General features: G+C 33.6%; 1 protein-coding gene across 16 annotated transcripts in view; it reads right to left on the bottom strand.

Moving 5' to 3' along the window:
- The window catches only part of MIER1 (MIER1 transcriptional regulator), a 58538-nt gene that overhangs the window by 21670 nt on the left and 15038 nt on the right, over positions 1-21830 (bottom strand). For 5 of the 16 annotated variants that reach the window (XM_037164877.2, XM_037164874.2, XM_037164878.2 and 2 more), the window contains 6 exons: positions 21623-21647; positions 16820-16965; positions 8351-8512; positions 7107-7257; positions 5439-5503; positions 1975-2047 (listed from right to left, as the gene is read on the bottom strand). In XM_037164877.2, the coding sequence (XP_037020772.1) occupies positions 1975-2047; positions 5439-5503; positions 7107-7257; positions 8351-8512; positions 16820-16965; positions 21623-21647 (622 nt within the window). Of the gene's footprint in view, positions 1-1974; positions 2048-5438; positions 5504-7106; positions 7258-8350; positions 8513-16819; positions 16966-21452; positions 21490-21622; positions 21648-21830 lie in introns of all 16 variants that reach the window. The other 11 variants (XM_037164884.2, XM_053655445.1, XM_053655448.1 and 8 more) reach the window with 4 other exon arrangements.

The following is a 21830-nucleotide window of genomic DNA, read 5'->3' as shown; positions in this document are numbered from 1 at the left end:
TAATAAAATAGAAATCAGATGTCACAGAGACAAAAATTCATCAGTCTCTCCAAATACTCAATAGGGTTTCCTTATATCAATAAAAAAATTCTAATGCATCTGTCAATTCCTAAAGTAAAGAGATATCAGGATATTTTAGTTTTATGGAAACTTTTATCAAACCAAATGCTTTCACTTTTGAATGTGCTCACCAAACAATAAAAAATATCCTGTAATTGTTAAAGGAAAAAATGCATAAATTAGCACTATCCCTTTGGCAGCTTTATTTCTAACTGTGGTTTATATAAGCTTCAGATTTGGTTTGTATGCGCAGGGTACCTGACATGGAAGCAAATTCTGGGTATCACAACAAAGTTTGAATTCCTATAACTACAAAGCTGAGGACAGGCCATATACCACAGAGCTTTCCAAGACAGTATCACCCTACTAAAACTAGTCTGATCTTTACAGAATCTAAGAGACTTAAATTCTCAAAGTGAGAAAACTTGATTAACCATGGCTGTCTGAATAAAAATAAGTATACTTGCTTTCTAACATTGTTAAATGTTAAAATGTTAAAAATGTTTAACATTGTACAATGTTAAAACTAAAGAACATTAAACCAAAATTTAAAAAATTGAAAACCAGATTATGATTTCCAACAATATCTGACAATATCTGACAATAAAACATGTTAAAATAAAAGATAAAACATATTAATAGGTAATTAAGCTATCTTTAGCCATATTAACTTGCCACATAAAACTGAGATGTTTTCCTTCCCACCTACAAAGAAATTTAATAAAATAGAATAAATGTCTAACTTTCAGTTCTTTATTTAGAAAGAAGTCAATGGTAAACATATACTGACCATTATATAACAGAAGTAAAACATAACACTGAAAATTCAATTACAAAAACTCAATACAAAAGTGAATGGATCACTTATTTTTGCATGTAATCACAATGTATTCACAAAACATATGCACAGAACTTTATTATGTAACTAGGTCACTCCATATTGATACCTTCAATGTTCCTGTATGTTGCAGGAACTTAGCTGAAAGTGAGTGAAAGCAATTACTGGTATGTTAAAACACATGTACTGCCACTAGAATTTATCAGCCTGTGGCAGTCCCTTAATTGCCTCTGATCTGCTGCTTGCCCTGAAAGCAGCTGCACACTTATAATATAAAGTAAATTTCTGGAGGGAATGTTAACAAGAAAACAAAACAACAAAAGGCTTCTACAACTCCAAAAGGATCTGCATATGTAAGCTGAAATGTTGAGAAGAAAATTTGAAATAAAAGAAATGAAAGATTTCTAGCACTGAGTGATGTCACACTGTGTATGAACTCACTGAAAACACATATACATCCACAACATTCTTTCTAGAACTCACCTAAAGTGAGTAATCTGAAAAAGACTAAAAAAAAAAGTCCTCAAGTATTTTGTTATTGAAAATTTAAGTATTTATGACTTACCTCAGGACTTAAGATAAAATGATAAAAAAAAACATGTAAAATTTAAGTATAGAAGTTGTGTTCCCAAATTATTTTAAATATACAAGTATCAAAGTAATCAATTTTAATAAGTAACATCACATTTCAGAAGCAAATAAGCTTTTTTATATCGGTTACTCAAGATTTTTTTAGATCTGTCCAACAGCTTCCACTGACATAAATTTTAAAATTTAAATTATACAGGCCATGAAAGGGTATATTCAGAGTATTTAAAATATGGGGGGAAAAAGAAATAAAAAGTTGGGGTATTTTAAGTCACTTATTTAATACCAAGATAAGAAGTCATTTTTTTCACTAGACTTAATGAACAAACCTGGAAAAACAGAAAACAGTTTTCTTCTCGTAGAAATAATGTAGGCCCTCTTTCATAATTCAGTAGGGTAACAAACTGTCATGTTCTTATCCCGCTATAAAACAAGAGTTTGTCACTTCAAAAGCATGAATTCAGCTATTAACTTTACTAAAAACCCACCTTTTTCATTTTCTTTGTATCTACAAATGCCAACAGGAATCTCTGCTTGAAACATGGAGCCCACCATAATCTCCTATTTTAAAAATAACATAAAACATTAGTAAGGGCCCTGGCCAGGTAGCTCAGTTGGTTGGAGCGTCATCCTGATGCGCAAGGGTTGCAGGTTCAATCCAGGTCAGGGCACACACAACAATCAACCAATGGAGCATCAATAAGTGGAACACCAAATCAATGTTTCTCTCTTCTCTCTCCCACTCAAATCAATAAATAAAAAATTAAAAAAAAACATTAGTTATATCTAATAACAGATTTTATATCCAGTTTCTAGTATTACCACCTTCTTGGGCAAACTGTTCCTCGTTTCTCTGTCATACAATACAGATGCAACAATTAACTACCTCAGAAGTATTGTGAGGATGAATGAGTTAATAATAGGAGCTTGGATATGATTGGATGAAACTATTAGTAATAATAATGGGGTGATAAGCAATACCACAAAGGATTCAAACTTAACTTCAAAATATGGAGAAAAGATGAATTCTTACTATTCAGTTAGTAAGATCAAGGTGAACACTAAAGAACATTCAAATTCAGGTGTTTTTCAGAGTCTCTACACTCCAAACTATGGTCCCTAGAACAACAGCATTAGTGTCACCTGGAATGATAGCCATGCAAATACTCAGGTCCTATCCCAAACCTACTGAAGAAGAAACTCTGGAGATGGGACTCAGCAATTAGTGTTTTAACAAGCTGTCCAGCTGATTATGACACACACAAGTCTCAGAACGAGAGCTTTAAAGATAAAGGAAGTAACAAAAAAGGGTTTGTATAAAGCTCAGTAGAGGCCAAATGGATGAGCAAGTTAGTGCCCGACTTTCATTAACAATACAAAATGAAAAAGTAACCCTCAAAAGATAATTAAATCTTACTTTAAGAAATCTGGTAATCAAATTTACATAGACAAATCACAGATTAGGGGAAAATGGCTGGTCAAAAAGAATTAGAGATCACCACTAATGAGATTTTTATAACACATAGGGACCAGACTCTCTTTTGCCCAGTGGCTAAACATTAAGAAAAAATTTACTGCATTTTTAAATGGAAGACTTAGGGAGGGAAGGTACAAATCTGTCTAGTAAGTTAAATAACTATTAGGATTGAAAAGTTCTTCTCTCCAGTTACTGTCACCTCACTGAAGTTAGGAATTGTTAGCTCTGGAGCTATGACTTGAACAGAGATTTGATTTCAAGGCTGTTTCTTCTACCCCAATTTCTATAATAATTTGATTTTATCTTACAAGCCTTAAATGATCTATGAATTTAGAGAAATTTTTACTGCAACAAAATCAGAGTGAAATAAAACAATCTGAATTTACCATGGCCTGTTTTATTATATACTATTGATGAGGAAGCAACACTGCCCAGCAAAGATCTCACTTCCCCCTGTTCTCCCTACTCTGAGCTTTTAGTTCTTTTATTTAAAAAAGAAAATCTAATTAAATACTATATTGAACACTCTGGATACATAAACAGTTTATTTATGTTACAGAAAAGCTATATAAAATTGAGTGTGCGTGGGAAAATAAGTCTAAGATGACTCAAAGTTTCTAGATTTTTATCTAGATTTTTCTAGATTTTATCATTTTAATTTCTACATGGCATAAAAATCAGAAAAAAACGGAATTAAAAACATTTCCCCAAATCGGTCACACAAATAGTACTTATGTGATCCTTGTTATTCATCACTCTTAAATTAATTAACACATACCATACTAGGCTAACCTTCCCTTACCATTCTAACCTAAACTGATGTCTCTCTCTTCCAAACATTGGAAACCCTATAACAGATCAATCTGGTTGAAGCTCAAAATCCTCGGTAGGCCAGTCCAAGTTCATTTAAATAATCCATTCTTCCTAATAGAAACTCTAAATATAACATTCTCTTCTTTTAATCAGCAAGGGATTCAGCTCTTTTTTAGGTTTGCTCCAAACATCTTTAACTGTTCCCCCTAACCCCCAAAATAGGAAAAGCTCCAAAGTATTAACTAAATGTTGGGTTGGCCAAAAAGTTTGTTTAGTTTTTTCTGTTAAGATGGCTCTAGTAGCGCTTAGTTGTCTTTAACTTCATTCAAAATAATTTTGTTACATTGTATTGTGACAGCTGTCATATCAACATGCATTTTTTAAAAAACTTATCAAAGATGATGAATTTTTGTGCCATTTTAATATTGAAGATAAAAGAAAATACACATTTTCAGCACACTATATTTCAAGAAGGGTAAAATGCAACTAAAATGCAAAAAAAAAAGACGTGCAGTGTATGGAGAAAGTGCTATGACTGTGCGTGTCAAAAGTAGTTTGCCAAGTTTTGTGCTGGAGAGTTCTCGCTGGACGATGCTCCTCAGTTGGGTAGACTAGTTGAAGTTGATTAAATAGAGACACCAATTAAGGATAATCAATGTTATACCGTGCAGGAGATAGCTGACATACTAAAAATATCCAAATCAATTAGGTTATTGATTAAAGTGAAAAATGTGTCTTTTATTTTACGGAAAAAACTAAATGGACTTTTTGGCCAACCCAATAATCAAATAATCATGACAAATGCAGAAAGTGCATTCAGTTTCACGTTCTGGGCTATTCTGCTTTCAAGAAAATGATTGTTTACGCATAAAATTTAAAATCAAATGTAGGGAAAAGAACAACAAAAAAACTCAATGGAGTTTTTAAGAGGAAAATCAGGTGATCTAACAAAAATGACATTATTTCTGCTACATAAGTTATTTGCTCCAAATAATTTTACGACATTTTCACTAAGTCAAGGACTTTGCAACAGCTTATAATTAATTTGATTTAATTGTCTGGTTAGACAATGTTATACAATTCTGTAATTTAAAACTTATGATTCAATATATTATCTTTAGATTCAATTTAGAAATTAACTTATTTAATTATGCAGTTTTAGAGAAGCCCAAATCCATCTCTTCACACATTATATTTGGAGTTGTAAATATCAACATTAATATAGGATGGAAAAATTTGTAATCTAAATTATTAAACAGACTTTACTTAATACCAGTAAGACTCCACAGTTGTTTTTTCAAAGTATATATATATATATATATATATATATATATGTTTTTAAAAGTCACATGTAATATTTTCTATATTTCAACAGAACTCTAGTTTAGCACTAGTTCAGAAATTTGGATTTCTAATCTTGTTTTGAATGCCAGCTTGCTCAACAAAGCCCAATTCTTTCTATATCATGATTTTAGTTTATAAAAGGATAAACACCTGAATATTTTAGGGGAAATCTGAACATCTACCCAACATTTAAATGTCACAAAAGGGCTTACCTCAATTTTATCAACATATATGCAGTTAGTAAAAAATAAAAATAAAAAATTACTCTTGGCTTTTTAAATATTTATCTAAGTTTTTGAAAAATATAGCTCTAACTACCTTTTTCCAGTCTTCAGATGGAATATAATCTTCATCTTCTTCAGATTCTTCTTCTATTTCACTATCTAGAATAAGCAAGACAATACTACTATAAAATGATTGCTTATCCTGTCTGCATCTATGTATCTGTACTTTATTTTTACATCTACCATCAAAATATGCAAATATGCCCAAAGGTATTTACAGAGTTAGGCCAAGCTATTTCTTATCAAATAATACTCAATCAATTATAAAAACAAAAAACAAACCAAAAAAAAGTTTATGAACTTTCTAGGACAATCCTAATCTTTGAAAACTATATCCTCATGAAATGATTTTCTACAAAAACTTTAGGATCTCAATGTCTTCTTTATACAATGAGAATCTGGATAAAACAGTGGTTTCCAAGCAGTGCTCCTTGAAACCCTGAGAACTTTATAGCATCACTTTGGTGGGGGAAGCATGTGAAGGGATGGTATGTATAAAACCCTCCATTCTCCCCAACCCCTGCTTTGTTCAGAGCAGGCAAGCTGCTGTGTGTTTACATTCTGGAATAAGAATGTATTTACAGAAAGGAGTAAGGAATTTGAAAACTATTAGATTCTCAGCATCTTCTCAACTCTAAAATGGTATCCAAAGTTCAATAGGGTAACATTACACATAGAAGTTATTTCTTCCCCTGGAGAAACTAAGACAGGCAGTGTATGTCTAGCTTCCATGCATACATCACAACTGAAATACCAGACTGAATACTGTTTCAAGAGGCAGTCACTTAGCATGCCACTTTGTCAAAGGATCTGCTCTGTTAACTAATTAAGGTATTAATACTACATTTCCCTATACAAATTATTTCCGTAATTAATCTCTTCTTGCACTGACACACTTTTCAATTGAACAATATCTTAGCCAAACACTCAATAAAATTATTAGCAGTACTACATTCACTTCTAAACTAAATGTGTAACAGAAACCACTCATATAAAGCAGTAGGAATGTTTAATCACATTACAGTTCACAAAAGGTTATTGTTCTTCAAGTGTTTTTCTTCCTTTTAAAGTACAGAAATTTAGGCCCAAAATTTAGTAACACTAATCACTGACTTTTTATCAAAGTGCTGACTTCTAGAGTAAAGATACTATTTAGAATGAAACACCGTGGAGCAGACAAATACATTATATGTTGTCCCAAGTACTGGTCATCTCTGACTAGATCATAACTGTAGAAAAACCAGTAGAGTTCTTTCTCTGTATAACATATTCCTATCTCGAGTCAACAACTTCTTCAGAACTAGGAGGTGTTAACTAGAGAAAGCAATGCTTATGAATACATCTAAAAAGGGCTAAGAGGTAAAGAAAGTAGAAAATGAAAACAAAGGAAAAGACTAGGAGAGGAAAAAAAAGATGACCATGGAACAAACTAAATTTAAGAAAGGGTTAGGAGTAAAACAAAACAAACAAAAAAAATACACTCAAAACCAAGTAGTAAAGTGACACAATAATTACTGTAGTATATTCATGAACAGGGCCCAGCATTGCTAAGCTAATAACCTAGAACAAAATCCCATTACTGTTGAGTGAGATTTCAGAGTAAATGAATTCAAACAGAGCAGTCAAAAACAAATTCTAGAATTTTAGGCCATATATTAAATAGTAAAATTATATCCCAACTATAACAACCAGTAACACTCACTTGTGTCAAAATATTTACATCGACGTGGGCGGATTATTTCCTGCGCATCTTGAGAAGCAACAGATTGTGATGGATCATCATTGGATGACTGAGTTTCATCCTCCTGACCTGATGAATCCTTTATATTTTCTTCCTGTGGAATCATAAATTGCTTTAAGATGTAAAAAAGAAAAAAAAAAAGGTTGGAGATAAAAAACCATAGTATTCTGAATATAACTAGAAGACTAAAATACACTAACTGCAGCATGGTGTCCTGGGTTGAATGCTGGAACCGAGAAAGCGCATTCATGGAAAAATTGATGAAAGCTGACTTGTTCAATTAAATAGTATGGTTTTGTGTTGATTTCTTAATTTTGATAAATACACCATGGTTACATAAGATGTTAACATAAGAAAAAGTTTTGGGTGAAGAGTACACAGAAAATCTCTGTATCATATTAGAACTTCTTCTGTAAATCTAAAATTTTTTCAAGACACATAAGAAAAATGAATACAAAACTGCCAATTAGCCTCTATTACTTAAAAATAAAGTGCTTTTAAAAAGTTGGTATATTTTATTTAGAATAGGCATTTAAAAGAAACCTGAATGTCACAGATGAAACCTCTTAGGAGTGGATTATAGAGGACTTGTGTTTCTGTATCTTAATTCTTTTTTAAAAAATATTTTTTAAAAGATTTTTATTTTTATTTATAGAGGGGGTGGGAGGGAAAAAGAGACAGAAACATCAGTGTGTGGTTGCCTCTCCTGTGCCCCCTACTGGGGACCTGGCTGGCAACCCAGGCAAGTGCCCTGCCTAGGAATCAAACCGGTGACCCTTTGATTCGCAGTCCGGTGCTCAATGCACTGGGCCACACCAGCCAGTTTTTTTGTTTTTGTATTTTAACTCTTAACATTTAAATGCATTTTTAAATCATATGACCTTATTTTTTATTTATTTTTTTAAGGTTTTATTTATTTATTTTGAGAGAGAGGGGAGGGAAGTAAAAAGAGAGGGAGAGAAACATTTACACATCTGGGGGCCTGGCTCACAACCCAGGCATGTGCCCTGACCGGGAATTGAACCAGCAACCTTTCAGTTCATAGGCTGAAGCTCAACCACTGAGCCACACCAACCAGGACTAAATGTTTTAAAATCAGAACAAATAATGAGATTATAAAAATAAGCAGTCAAAATGAATATATCAAAAATTATAACTCCAATAATAAAGACTATAATCTTAAAGATATATGTGTATAAGCTTACTTTATTTTCTCCACTACAGCCACTGTTATCATCATTATCAGCATCTTCATCATCTTCACCCTCTTCTTCCTCTTCTTCCTCCTCCTCATCATCTTCAGGTAGTCGACTAGTACTGTCATAACCATAAAGGCTGAGAAGTTCATGAATTGGCATGTCGCCTTCCTGAATAGACCAAAATAAAAAGTTAATTTCTGAATAAGTAATATATCAATTGCTACACTTCACCACTCTACAGAGTATTCATTCATTCAATACAGAAGAATGCTCTTAGACCTGTATGCAGAATTCTCAAATCATAAAAAAGTAAAACTAAAAATAATTCTGAGAGCTAAGAAAATTTTAGTCTTTTAAGAATTTCTATGGGACTGACCAATTCAAATTGCCAACAACAAAAAAATTTAATTATAATAAAAAGGGACACTGATTTAGAACTATTCTTTTGTGTAATCATTTCAGTTAATGTACACCATCCGTTAATACTACATATGGATGCTCACACTTAAGAGTACCATACATAATTTGGGAATGGGGCAATAAAATAATTAAAAAATAAACAGACTATAAACTAAATTAACAAACCCAGAAAGGGAGATGAAATTCATAACCCACCCAGCCCAAATACATTAAAACAGCAATGATATAGTATAGGAATGATACAGAATACATTAGCCATATATTCCTTTCTAGGGTTATCTATAATATAATTACATATAAAAACCATCTTATGTAATCTTTACTATTCACCTTACAAAATTTTTATTTTATCTCCATTTTACAGATGAGAAGACTGAGGCTGACAGATTAAGCCATTTCTCCAAAAATCACCTAAGTTACGAGTATAGACAGATTTCAAGTCTAATTCCAAAAGTCCATATGTTTATCAGTATACCATGCTGCCTCAGCCAGAAACCTCCCCCAAACGCCACAAAAAATACCGAGGATGAAATGAAATACCCATATGTACTGAAATGAAATCAGCTTCCTGCATAAGGTACTCACTCTAATAAGTAACCAATATGATTACTGACATGAAGTATCAGGGAAACATGAAAAAATTCTGATTATAAAAAGAATTTGACCCATTGCTTGAACATATTACATACACACACACACACACACACACTCACACACACACTCACACGAAAATCTTAACAGAGTTAGTTTAGAAACTAGCAAAAGGATATTCATGAAACAAGACATGTTTTGTCTTTCCCCAGCAGTCCTGTTGTCTTATTCATGAGCAGAAATAAGTCTGGCCCATGTGTTAAACAAACTGGTTCAGGATGGGTAGGTATATTGAACTGGATGATATGGCTTGATGACACTTAAGACACTACAACAAATTAACTCCCATCATTCAGAATACATGTGCAAGCAACTACACTATAATTTTTTTAAGTTTTCTTAGAGAAATAGGAAGAAATGCTTTTTAACATAAACAGATGTTCTAGTTGTAAGTCTGCTTGTGAATCTGTTTCTGAAAGAGAAATGATTCTGAAAGCCCTAATGACCTGCAACAGCCACAGCCTGAAAAGTGGTAACCATGTCAGATAAGGTATTACCACCCCAGCTGAATGATCACCTGGCACACTTAACTGACATCTCGGATTGTGATTCTCAAAGTGCAAAAACAGCATAATGTGTGAGGTGTTCAAGGATCTAGTCCATGCAAGATCGGGTCCATGTACCAAGGATCTGGTACAAAAGGCAGAATTTTGGGTATTAGGAGTCAAGATCTGAGAAGTAAAACAGAACTTCAAAATCAGGAAAAAAGTAGAATTAGAAAAAAATGAAGAAAAGAGTGGTTTTGCATGCAATAACAAATAGCTGCCTTAAAGCATCCTCCTATATGCCAGATATTTCAGGGAGAGAAATAAAAGCACAGTGAGAGCATTACACAATCTTATTAGATCTTTAAAAGTACCAGATGCGAGTGTTCACTACTCATACTCATAAACATTCAGAAAACCAGGCAGAGAGAAACATCATGCACTGACAGAGACTTGACCATAGTACCCAGACCTTCTAATCCTATTTCATACTTTCCATAAACTCATTCTGTGCCACAAGTTAGAAGCAGGTTTAACAACTGAAGTCACTACTATGAACTAGAGCCACTGAAGTCACTAGTATGAGTAAGGGCCAAACCAGGAAAAACACTTTAAGTTCAAAACTTACATTTACAGGGACCTTAAGAATTCATTAAGAGTTGTTTTATATTTAGTCTTTAAAATTATCCTAATATAAATTAGTATTACCTCTACTATTATTTTATAACCTACTTACACTGATGGTAAATGTCCTTAGGCTCTCTACCCTTTGGTTCATCTTATTTATGGGCAGTGGAATCACGTTGAGGGCATATTAGAATAGATGGTTGAATCCCACCCTATAGTTTTCTGATCTAGTAAAAGCGAGGTGGGGCCCAAGTAACTGAATTTTTGTTGTAAGTAATAAGAGATACTGCCTCCGTGTTAAGAACCACTTACCTCATAGTTCTAAGATAAAATACCTGCAAATCAGCCTTTCCAATAGGAGGTAATAAAGCTTAATCATTATCTTTAATAAAGCTTATCATTGACACCTGACATCTAGCTCAGTTGACATCTGCATGTCAAAAGAATAGGTATCATATTAGCTGCATGGGAAGACGTTTTTATTGTTTTAAATCACTATCAGGAATGTGGACTATCTGACTGACATCCAAGGTCAGGATATGATTTTTCCCTCCTGGACACATATTTGAGAAGTGTGACTCACTTTCTAAAGATTTCTCTTAAGAAAAATTTACCAATACCTCCAATATTGACTAGGCAGAGAACAGAGGAGTCAAAAGTGGATGATCACAGTACATTTGGAGAACTGCTTTAATTTGAAAAAACAGTAATAGAACTGGCAGATAAAAAAAGTCAATCAAGCCAGAAAAAAACTACAGAAGTACAGAAACAAAAATGAGTAAGTAGGTTACCGTGATTGTTGCTGACGGTTATCTGTAATAGCTTTAAAAAAAGTAAGTTAGGACAGGTATTTTAAACTATTTTCTCTAGTTTTACTTAGTTTCTAAAAAAAATCTGTCCTATTCTACTTTTGACTTGGTTTGAGAGTAGCTGTTGAGCAGTGACTGACACTATGGCAAAGCTTAAGGAAAATCATACATACAACAAAATGTTCGAGATGGACTTAGGCAGAGAGAAGTTTAGTATGTCAAGGAGACTAAGCTAAGTTGGAAACTACTGCCGTAAGTCGCATATAGAATAATCAGAATCTAAACTAAATGACTGGTTGTGGTAAAAACTCAAGAGACTTTGCAGAAGAAATCTACAGAATTTAACCATGAGTTAAGAGTGACCAAGAGGTCCTAGTGACACTGAATCTCTGGTTCTAGACATTCTTTGGACCCAGATACACATTCATATGACTTACAAAACATAATAAAAACAATAAAGTTCTAAAAGTTTTACATCTTAAATGTTTATTCTCAAAGTTAGTTTTAGATGGGTTCTGTCATATGAGAACAAAACAATGCTTGTGTATTCCATCAAGAACAGGCAATGCTTGCTTAATGTAACAAGTAGTAGTATTATGTAGTATTAGTAGTATTAGTAGTATTATGTATATAATAGTAGTAAAGTATATAGTAGTATTATGTTTCTGTTATCTTAACCTCTGCCACCCAATATCAATTTAGTAAGCAACGGTCAGAAGAAACAAGTTAATTACTAACAATTATGACCCACTATGGAATACAATGTTTAGAGTTTGGCAGTAGTAGTAGAAGTATCTTACTTCATCTAAGGTATAAAGTGAAGATCTTGCAGCACTGGGCTAAAACTTTAATAAAAACCAAAATCCATTTTGCTGAGGAATCCCTCACTTTCAAATTTAAGTAATAGCATTCCTACTATGTGCTAACTGAAGCACTAAAGACTTAGAAAGGCCTACCATGTAAGAATTATTTACTGTTGTCTGTTTCCAATCCTTTCTACTTTTATACTCTTTTTTCCAGGAATATTTTCTCCATTTCAAGCATGTATTTTACTAAATGCTCACCTCCGAGATCACATAGCATCTAACCCAACTGAAATAACTTCATTCCCTAACCACAGATATGGAATGGTCACATGACCCGAAGTATGGCTATAGTTTCAAGGTTTTTACCAACAGCAATTACAAACACAAACCGTATGAAGCAGTAAATCTGGAAGACCTAAGAACTGACAGCATATGAGAGAGCTGTTCTGTAAAAAGGTATTACCATGTAGAAAAGCAGAAACAGAAAACATGTTTTGGTGGCACTGGAGTCCCTGAGGCCTAGACATTCCCCTGAGAACTATGAGTTTTAAGAGTATGTGTAAGAATTAAATGTTAAACATGTATACTGCCATTCCTAGCAAATAAGTCTATTGACTATGGATCACCACAATAAATTCTGATCTGCATATCTAATTCAATTAAAGTATTTAAATGCTAAACTTATATAATTAAAATACCTTTTAGCCCTGGCTGGCTTAGCTCAGTGGATTGAGTGTGGGCCTGCAAACCAAAGTATTGCGGTTCGATTCCCAGTCAGGGCACATGCCTGGGTTGCAGGCCAGTTCCCATCAGGGGACAGACAGGAGGCAACCATACATTGGTATTTCTCTCTCTCTCTCTCCTTCCCTTCCCCTCTAAAGAAAAATAAATAAATAAAATCTTTTAAAAAAATAAAATTAAAAAATAAAATACCTTTTATACTGGTAAGCTTCATGCAAGCAAATATAACAATATATATCAAAGCTTATTCTATGAAAAGTTAGTTTTCATTGAAAATGTTAGAAATCAAATTGAATGAACTTCAAACCACAGACTATGCAGTTACTGATTACTTGTGAATAAATCAACTGTCAGAATCCTGTCCCAACTGCATCAAAAGTCCAGTTCATGCAACAAAAATGCCAGGTAAAAACCACTTTACCAATTCCTGATATAACTATGTCTCACTTCTATAAAAGCAAATCAGGACAAAATCTTGCTTATTTTTTAAGTAAAAAGCAAATACCAGTTTGGTTTGGTTCATACCTGAAGAGTATAATTATGGCCCTGAACTAGCTTAGCTATAGGTTACAGATGAAAGCACTGGTAATTGCTACATAAACCTAAGCCTTAATTATTGTGGGAAAAGTTAGAAGTATCTAAGAAGGTGTAAGACTATCTTGTTGAAACAAATAATAAAAGACTGGTTCCCTTGTCTTTCTCTTCTTTCTATGTTCCCTATATATTAATTGTACTTAAATTATTTTTCCCCCAAGAAACAGACATTTGTAAGTAAATTTTGGCCAGCTATTAAGAAATAGGGAAGGAGACAGATTAAAAAAGAAACAAAAGATAATCACATGCTCAAAATTTTAGCAAAGCCCATTAGTATCTTTGTACTAATTAAATGCAATAGCCCATTTTCTGAAATAGACAATAATCATTCCATCTTATAATCTATATTATAACCTATACTTGATTATTTTCTAATTACTCAATTACTTAGGTAATGTAGAATATGAAAAGATACAAAATATAAGATTTTCCTCCATTCACCCCAAGGATGGGTTATTCGGAAATAGTAAAATATATCTAAAGTGACAGAAATGTCTGTATATGTAGGCAAATAATTGAAAATAATTGCTTTTCCATTTCATGAATATATGAAGTGACTGATTTTTAAATCATTCATTTCCTTTGAACATCATGTAGGTTCTGAATTATCCAAGCAAATTATCTGCCTTTTAAACAGTTTTCCAGCCCCTTCTATAGTTCTGACTCCAGGTTCTTCATGTGCTTTTTAACCTACTCTTGAGAAGTTTTCATAATAACTATAATCACAATATTTTGGTCAACAATGGGCCATATGTATGATGGTGGTATGCCACACAGCCTAGGTGTGTAAGGTTACATATACCATTTAGGTTTCTGTAAATGCACTCAGCAATGTTTACACAGTGATGCAGTTGTCTAACAATACATTTCTCAGAACATATCTGTTATTAAGTGGTACCTGACCACATACATCACTGTCACTAAGATCAATTCTGTTCTCTGGCTTAAAATAATAAAATATTGAGTTGCTTTGGGATTGTGTATTAACCAAACTTTAACCACTAAATGATCCAAATGGGACCATCTGACCAGATTTCACTAAATATTAAATAGGACTTCTTTTCTAGCTCTTTAAAGATACACTTTAAAAAGTTCTGTACTAGAAGTCTAACACAAAGATTAGTCTTCATTACTATATTAAAAATATAAGAATTCATTTTTCCCATGATATTATGTACTCCAAATCCTTAAAGACTGGCACTATCACTTACGATTTCATATGTTCTTTTTATCATGGAGTACAGCAGATCATACATAGAATAATTTTAATTAGAGCAGATCAGACTGATTTATCCACTCATTCAAAACTCTGAGTGACAATTCTTACTAAGTACCATGAAATACATTGGTGAATGAAACACATATGGTCCATCCTCTCCTGGAACTAAAGGAGGATACAGACAATAAATTAAACAATTATAAATTGTGTTAGGTATAAAGAAAACACTGAATTAGGTACAGTGGTTAAAAAAACTAATTAGGGAACTTAAAGGTCATTCTGAGGAGGCAACATTAAGTCCAGACTTAGAAGGATAAGGAGCCAGGTTCAGAAAGCACATACTGCCCTGGCTGGTGTGGCTCAGTGGATTGAGTGCCCGCCTGTGAACCAAAGGGTCGCCGACTGGATTCCCAGTCAGAGCACATGCCTGGGTTGCAGGCTGGGTCCCCAGTGGGGGCATGCGAGAGGCAACCACACACTGATTATTTCTCCCCCTTTCTTTCTCCCTCCTGTCTTCTCTCTCTCAAAATAAATAAATATAATCTTGGGGGGAAAAAAAGGATATACTAGCTAGTAAGAATGAACTGAAAAGCCTTGAACCAGGAAGAAATCAGCACATCAACGAACAAAAGCAGCTTGTGTGGCTGTGGAGGAGCATGACAGGGGCAGTGTGAATGCACAGATGAAGGACCATATCATGTAGGTGACCAGGCTGGCCAGGTCAACGAGTTTAGATTTTCTTCGGGTGTAACAGGAAGCCACTGAAAAGTTTTAAACTGGAGGCTGACATAAACTAATTAATATTTTGAAAAAATCATTGTGGCTACTGTGCAAATATGTTAGAGAAAAGAGTTGCAAAAGGAAAAATAGAGAAACCAATTAGAAATTTATGGTAATAGTCTCAGCTAGAAATGACGGTGACCCAGGCTACAGTATGGCAGCAGAGATGAAGAGTTAGATAAGAGATATATTTATAGACAGAAATAATAGCCTACTTAGGAATGGGTATCAGGAATGAGAGGGTATCAGGAATGGTTTCTGAGTTAGGCAACAAGGTGAATAGTAGTACCATTTTTGACTAAGGGGAAGACAGGGAAGGAACAGGTAGATAAAAACATCAATCAGTGGTTCTGTTTTGGAAATTTAAAATTTAAAGAAGTCTATTATATAGAAATACACAAGCAGAAATGTCAAAAAGTGGTTAGATAAACAAAACTGGAACAGAGCATAAGTTAATGCTAGAAAAATAAACTAAGGTACTGAGCCTACAGACACTATAAGAATAGTGCACCTATTAGTTTAATAACCTTCAGATTTCACGTGCGTCCTTAAATGACACTTCACTCCCCCCACCTATGACATTCTGCATTGGTATGCCTGGGGACAGGCAAAGGAATCTGCATTTCTTACTAAGTCCAAGAATGATTGTGAAGCAGCTAACCCTCGTACTACATTTTGAGAAGCACTGATTTAGAGAGAGAAGAAAAGAAAGTCTAGAACTAACAACCGAGAAATTCCAAATTTAAACCCTGGGTAAAGGAAGATGAGTCTGCAGAGGGTAATGAGTAGGAACAGACAGGAAAAACTGGACAGTAGGATACTCCAGAATTTCAGTACAAGAAGGGAGTGATAAATTGGGTCAAACACCACTGGCAATAAAGAGAAAACTGACCAATAGATATCATAATAAAAGCACTGGTCACTGTGATAGGAAGGGGCAGAGACAATCTATAGCACTTAATAGCATAAAATGGGAAATGAAGATGACAACTCAAATTTTGGCTATAAAGGGGAATAAAAATAAAAGGTGCAGTAATTGGGAGAGGACAGAAAGAGTATAAGAAGAATGTTAGGATTTCTTTTTCATATAATACCTGTGATGTTTTACCAAAGTAACTACTTGAATTCTATTTTACATAATAAAGTTACTTCTTTCAAAAAAGAAATGCCTTCTACTTCAAACTTTAAACATCCTACCTATGATCACACAGAATTTTTTCACAGCTATATTTATAGCATCCCCTTTTCCCCCAGAGAGAGAGAAAGAACCAAAATTTCAAGTGTTTCCTCTCTCCACAAAAAAGTTATAAATGCTTCATCTTCAAGTTCTTATTGTTATTTACCCTTGCAAGATCCTCTATTTCAGAACTGAAGTTTGTTTCTCCTTCCATCATTTCTTCTTCTTCTAATGTTCGTTCATCATCGAAATCATGAACCAGCATGTCAGCTGATGGATCAAATTCATGGTCATCTGATGTTGCTGAACCTCCTGGTAAAGAACATTTTTAAAAATTTGGTAAATCAAATTAAGTGTATCTTATTAATAGTAATATAATGTACATTATTTGAAGCTGGCTGTAAGTCATATAAAAGTACCCCGAAAAGACTATATACAACAACTATTATTTGTTTTTCTGAAATTCTTGCTTACTCATAACCACCCCCCACTCCCAATCTTTTCTAAAAGATGTAAAGGATTATTTTTTACCTTGTCTTATCTCTAAACATAGTTACAAATGCAAAATTGGGAGATAGGAGTATATAGCTTTAAACAATGTACAGCATTTAAATAAAAAGGACTGTAATCTTCTAAACATGAAACTTGAGTTGTAAAGAATAAATGGTTACATCAAAATAAAATGATCTTTTGTGTGAAAGAGTTCATAATTCTCAATCATTTGACTGATATTTAAATCCCTGTGATCCTCAAGAAGAATATAAAGTCATGTGAAACATGTAGTCATCTGAATATATAGTCTAATGAAAATAAAGCTGCATGCAAATATTATTCCTCTATTAGAATATCCATGAAAATTTATTCCAATATATAGGTAACTGTCCTTAACTTAGATAACTACATGATAACTTACATGAAATAACCCAAAGATAAAATATAAAAGCAAAATGTATTAAAATTGCATACAGCACTCTTATGAAGACATTAAAAATAACCTAGTAGGTAACTGGTGTGTAAGCTACTCTATTTTTAGCCTAATAGTTGGCGAATACTACTGTACTCAATAGGTTAAGCCTTGTAATAGCAGACTGCAAATGTTGGGCATATATATCTAGCCCCACACCTAGCCATTGCCAGACATGCACATAAGTTTGCAAAAGTGCTGTTTGCTAATAAACAAATGAGTTATTTAACATTAAAAGTCCATTTAAATTGTTAAAAGTTTTATTAATAGATGCACATACTCTTCCATTTCACTCCAGTAAATAGTGAATCAATAAATGAAACAAGGCGATACAGACACTGATTTGTTGACTATGAGGGATAAGGAAATGCTAAATGCTCCAGGTTCTTGTCACCTCCCATAAGTTTTAGAATAAGAATCATTTTTTGAGTGCTTATTATGTGCCAAATACTGTACTATGCTCAAGCACTTCATATACATTATTTCATTTAATCTTCAAATAATCCTATGAAGAACAAAAAGAAAAACCTGAGGCTCAAGAGAGTTAAGTAGCTTCTTTAAAGTCACAGAGCCGGTAGATGACAAGGATGGAAATTGAATCCTGGGCCTGCTCATTTCAACGCCTGTGCTTTTTACTGAACTCTAAGCCTCCTGTAAGTCACAGCCTCAAAAACAGTAGATATCCTGCCTCAAAGAATACTCGAAGGGAGCCTATGTTTACTATGATGAGTGCATACCGAGTCAGGTCAGATGGCAAAGCACTTAGAAGTCACTGTACCCTCTGAGGAACATAATAAAATATTGATATTAAACATAAAATAAATATTTAATTGCTAAATCAGGTATCATCCTACAGCATAGTACAAAAGAGTTAAGAAATTTATCAAAGTTTTAGAATGACTTATAAAATAAAAACATTTAGAGAAGTATATTACATTAATTTCTTTTAGAAATTAAGAAAACATGACATAATTTTAGTAGGACATTTTAGTACTGGATGAGGGACTTGCACAGTTTGAGAACTACTAATTTAATTGTAGCTTTTTTTGTCCCAATCATTACCCCTTCTGAGTTTTTAATGGAAAATGCTCCAAAAACTTTTCAGTTCACCTAGCAACCTTCTGAAACACTTAGTCAATAATTACGTATTCCTACAGATGACATTATACTTTCCTTCTCTCTTATATGCAGAAATATCCTTAAAAACCTCACAGAACCAGTTTGTATACTACTGTCCTAATCATAATATAATTCTTATTAGATGCAAATATTGTCAAGTAACTATGCTTAATTCATAACTACTCACCCTCTTTTACAAACTTAAAAAAATATCAAGCTCACGTGCGTATGCCGACCAAATTATGAGTGTTGTGTTACGTAGCTTACCTGGTCCTCCATTTTTTGTCATTATTATCAAAGCCTTGCCATTTCCTCCTCCCACATAAGATAATGTGGATGAACTGTTTCTCCCTTCTTATTCCAATTCCTTTCCAACATATACACTGTATTTTTAAACAAACTTTTAATTTTTCCTTGCTTTAATTTGACTTCTTTGTTTTATTTGACTTCTTTTTACCTTGTTCTTTGGGAACAAATAATCATCTTATTCCTTTTTGTTAATTACTAAGGCCCATCGTTAGGCTGTCTCCTAGGGAAAAAAGTCTCAAAAATAAATTATTAGGTGTAGGGAGTCTGGTGCTTTGTGTAAGTAAATATGTTTCAGAGTTAAAGCCAGTATTAGTGTTTTGTCATAAAATAACATACTACTGTAAAATTACTAAAAAGTACCTTACATTATTTCAAACACTGAAAAGTTTAATTCAGTTTACAATGTATCATGTGCACTCATTAAATTATTTTATTATCTCCCTTCCCTAAATCCCCACCTCTAATGGCTACTAGTCTTATAGGTTAAACTTTGTATTATACCTCCACATTGGTTTACATTGGTGGAGTCCACAGATAAACTACTTAACTTAGGTCATGTGACTGTTATTCCTAAAATAAATTCCAAAGTGCTGATGTTACAAAGGACACAGCCTTTCACCAGTGGACCAAACATTTTTTTACATGAAGCCTCTATTCTTAATTTTTTCCAACTTGTTTAACTGCCTAATATCAGTATTACTTATAAGAACAACAAACATTCCCTTGGGCAAATGCCTGATATAAGAAACACTATCTGAAAAGATCTTCCTTAGTCTGAAAAAACTTTAATAAAAAACCCCCAAAGATTCAATCTATTTGTATAAGAATTCAACAAGTAGTAAGAGCATCAAAGACATTTGTATTCTTCAAGCTCTACCTTTCTTCCAGTTCAGCCTTAATCGATTCAAATGCAATGGGAACTGAGAAGTTGGGAGAAATTATTTTTATGTACCTATGTATTACCTGATGAATGTCTCAAAGATGCACAGAATATCTAAAACTTAGTCTATCTGCAGTGCCCCAACATTAACAAAAACCACATAGAACCTATTTTTTTCAATAGAAATGATTTCTATGTTTGAAAGAAAAATAAATTAAACAAGGACACAGTATTCTAGTATTTATCTGAGGTCAGACTCCTTCCAATTTCAACCATCCAGAACATACTTGTAAACCAGAAAGTTGAAATAAATGTGACAAAACTGACTGTCAGTTTAGAAGAAATCTGGAGCTTTCTAGCTGCATGCCCCCACCCCCGCCACCGCTTCATGCATTATTTATACTACACACAGTACAATGATACATGTTCATGAAAAGAATCCTGAGTCATTAAAAAAAAGCCTAACATTATAATAAGCATTTTTATAAACTTGACTTTCTAAAACATAAACACAGAAAGGTGATTGCTTCAGTTATCTGGAACATTCAGTAATACAGCATAACTAAATGTAAGATGTTTTCAAATAAAACATTACACTGACTCAGAGAGCTCCCTCTCTCTCTCCTTTAACTGCATTAGGCTGCCCCTTAATCCAGGTACTTCATTACAGAAGCTAGGACTCTCTCTCGGTCAAGTCCCAGGACACTGAGTCAGAAAGACTAGCACCGACCTTTCCTGACTGCTGTTTAGCTCCAATCAACTGCTGCCACGCAGAAATGCTGTACCCAGTGGAGCTGGGACCTCTGACTGGTCATGAGAAGCCTAAATCCAAATTTTTGTATAAAATATTCATATTTTTAAAGATCACTACTGCCCTGGCCACACAAAATCCCACTTATGTGTGGCCTAGATTTGGTCCAACGATCACAACCTCTATGTTAGGAAAAAGTGAATTTGTACTGTATTTGAAGAATACAAAAATCCAAAGATATATGGCCAGAGGATAAAAACTGATCCCATTCAAATATAGAAATATAACTTCCTTAATTTACAACATTAAATATCTGTTGACTGTTTTCATTATTTTATTTTCCTTTCTTTCACTAAATGTTTTAACCAAATACTTTGAATTTCCTATACAAGCAAATATTTCTAAGCAGTTAGTAATTCCTTTTTTAAAAGTAAACTTCTGCCCTGCCTGGTGTAGCTCAGAGGATTGAGCGCAGGCCTGTGAACTAAGGAATCGAGGTTCGATTCCCAGTCAGGGCACATGCCTGGGTTACAGGCTAGTACTAGCGGGGGACACACAAGTGGCAACCATACACTGATATTTCTCTCCCGCTCTCCTTCCCCTCCTCTCTAAAGATAAATAAATAAAATTTTTTAAAATTTTTAAAAAATATACTTCATATATAGTTCAAATAAAACAGCAATTAAAAACTGTAAGAAATACACGTGGAAATTCATTTTTTTAAAAAAAGAGAGAACCCACAAACAGTCACGAGGTTGAACTCACAGCAGCCTCACCTGTACTTTCATGGGCAGTCAAATATTTCATCCATTTCTTTTTCCCCAGAGAAAAGAAGCATTCAGAAGAAAGGCAAGTCAGATGATAGTCTAACTCCTCTAGCCTTTATGCTACTAATAGGACAAATATTAGTCAAATACAGATTATAAAAAATATAGAAAATACTTACCTGGACTTGAAGACTCAACAGATGGCTAAGGAGGGGAGAAAAGAAGAAAAATCAGCATTTTCATGCAGTAATTTTAATAATATAAGAATTATTCAATGACTAATATAACACCAAAAACTACAGTAAGTTTGAATGTCTGAAATGCCTAAGACAAATGAAAACTTCCCATTATGATCCTTCCTCTGATATCCTATTTAAACATAATAGG

This window comes from Artibeus jamaicensis, unplaced genomic scaffold, assembly GCF_021234435.1.
Source record: "Artibeus jamaicensis isolate MK-2021 breed Jamaican fruit bat unplaced genomic scaffold, CSHL_Jam_final scaffold_1019, whole genome shotgun sequence".
In the NCBI taxonomy this organism is placed as follows: domain Eukaryota; kingdom Metazoa; phylum Chordata; class Mammalia; order Chiroptera; family Phyllostomidae; genus Artibeus; species Artibeus jamaicensis.
The sequence above is the reverse complement of the archived record's forward strand: the minus strand, read 5'-3'. Positions and strand labels throughout refer to the sequence as shown.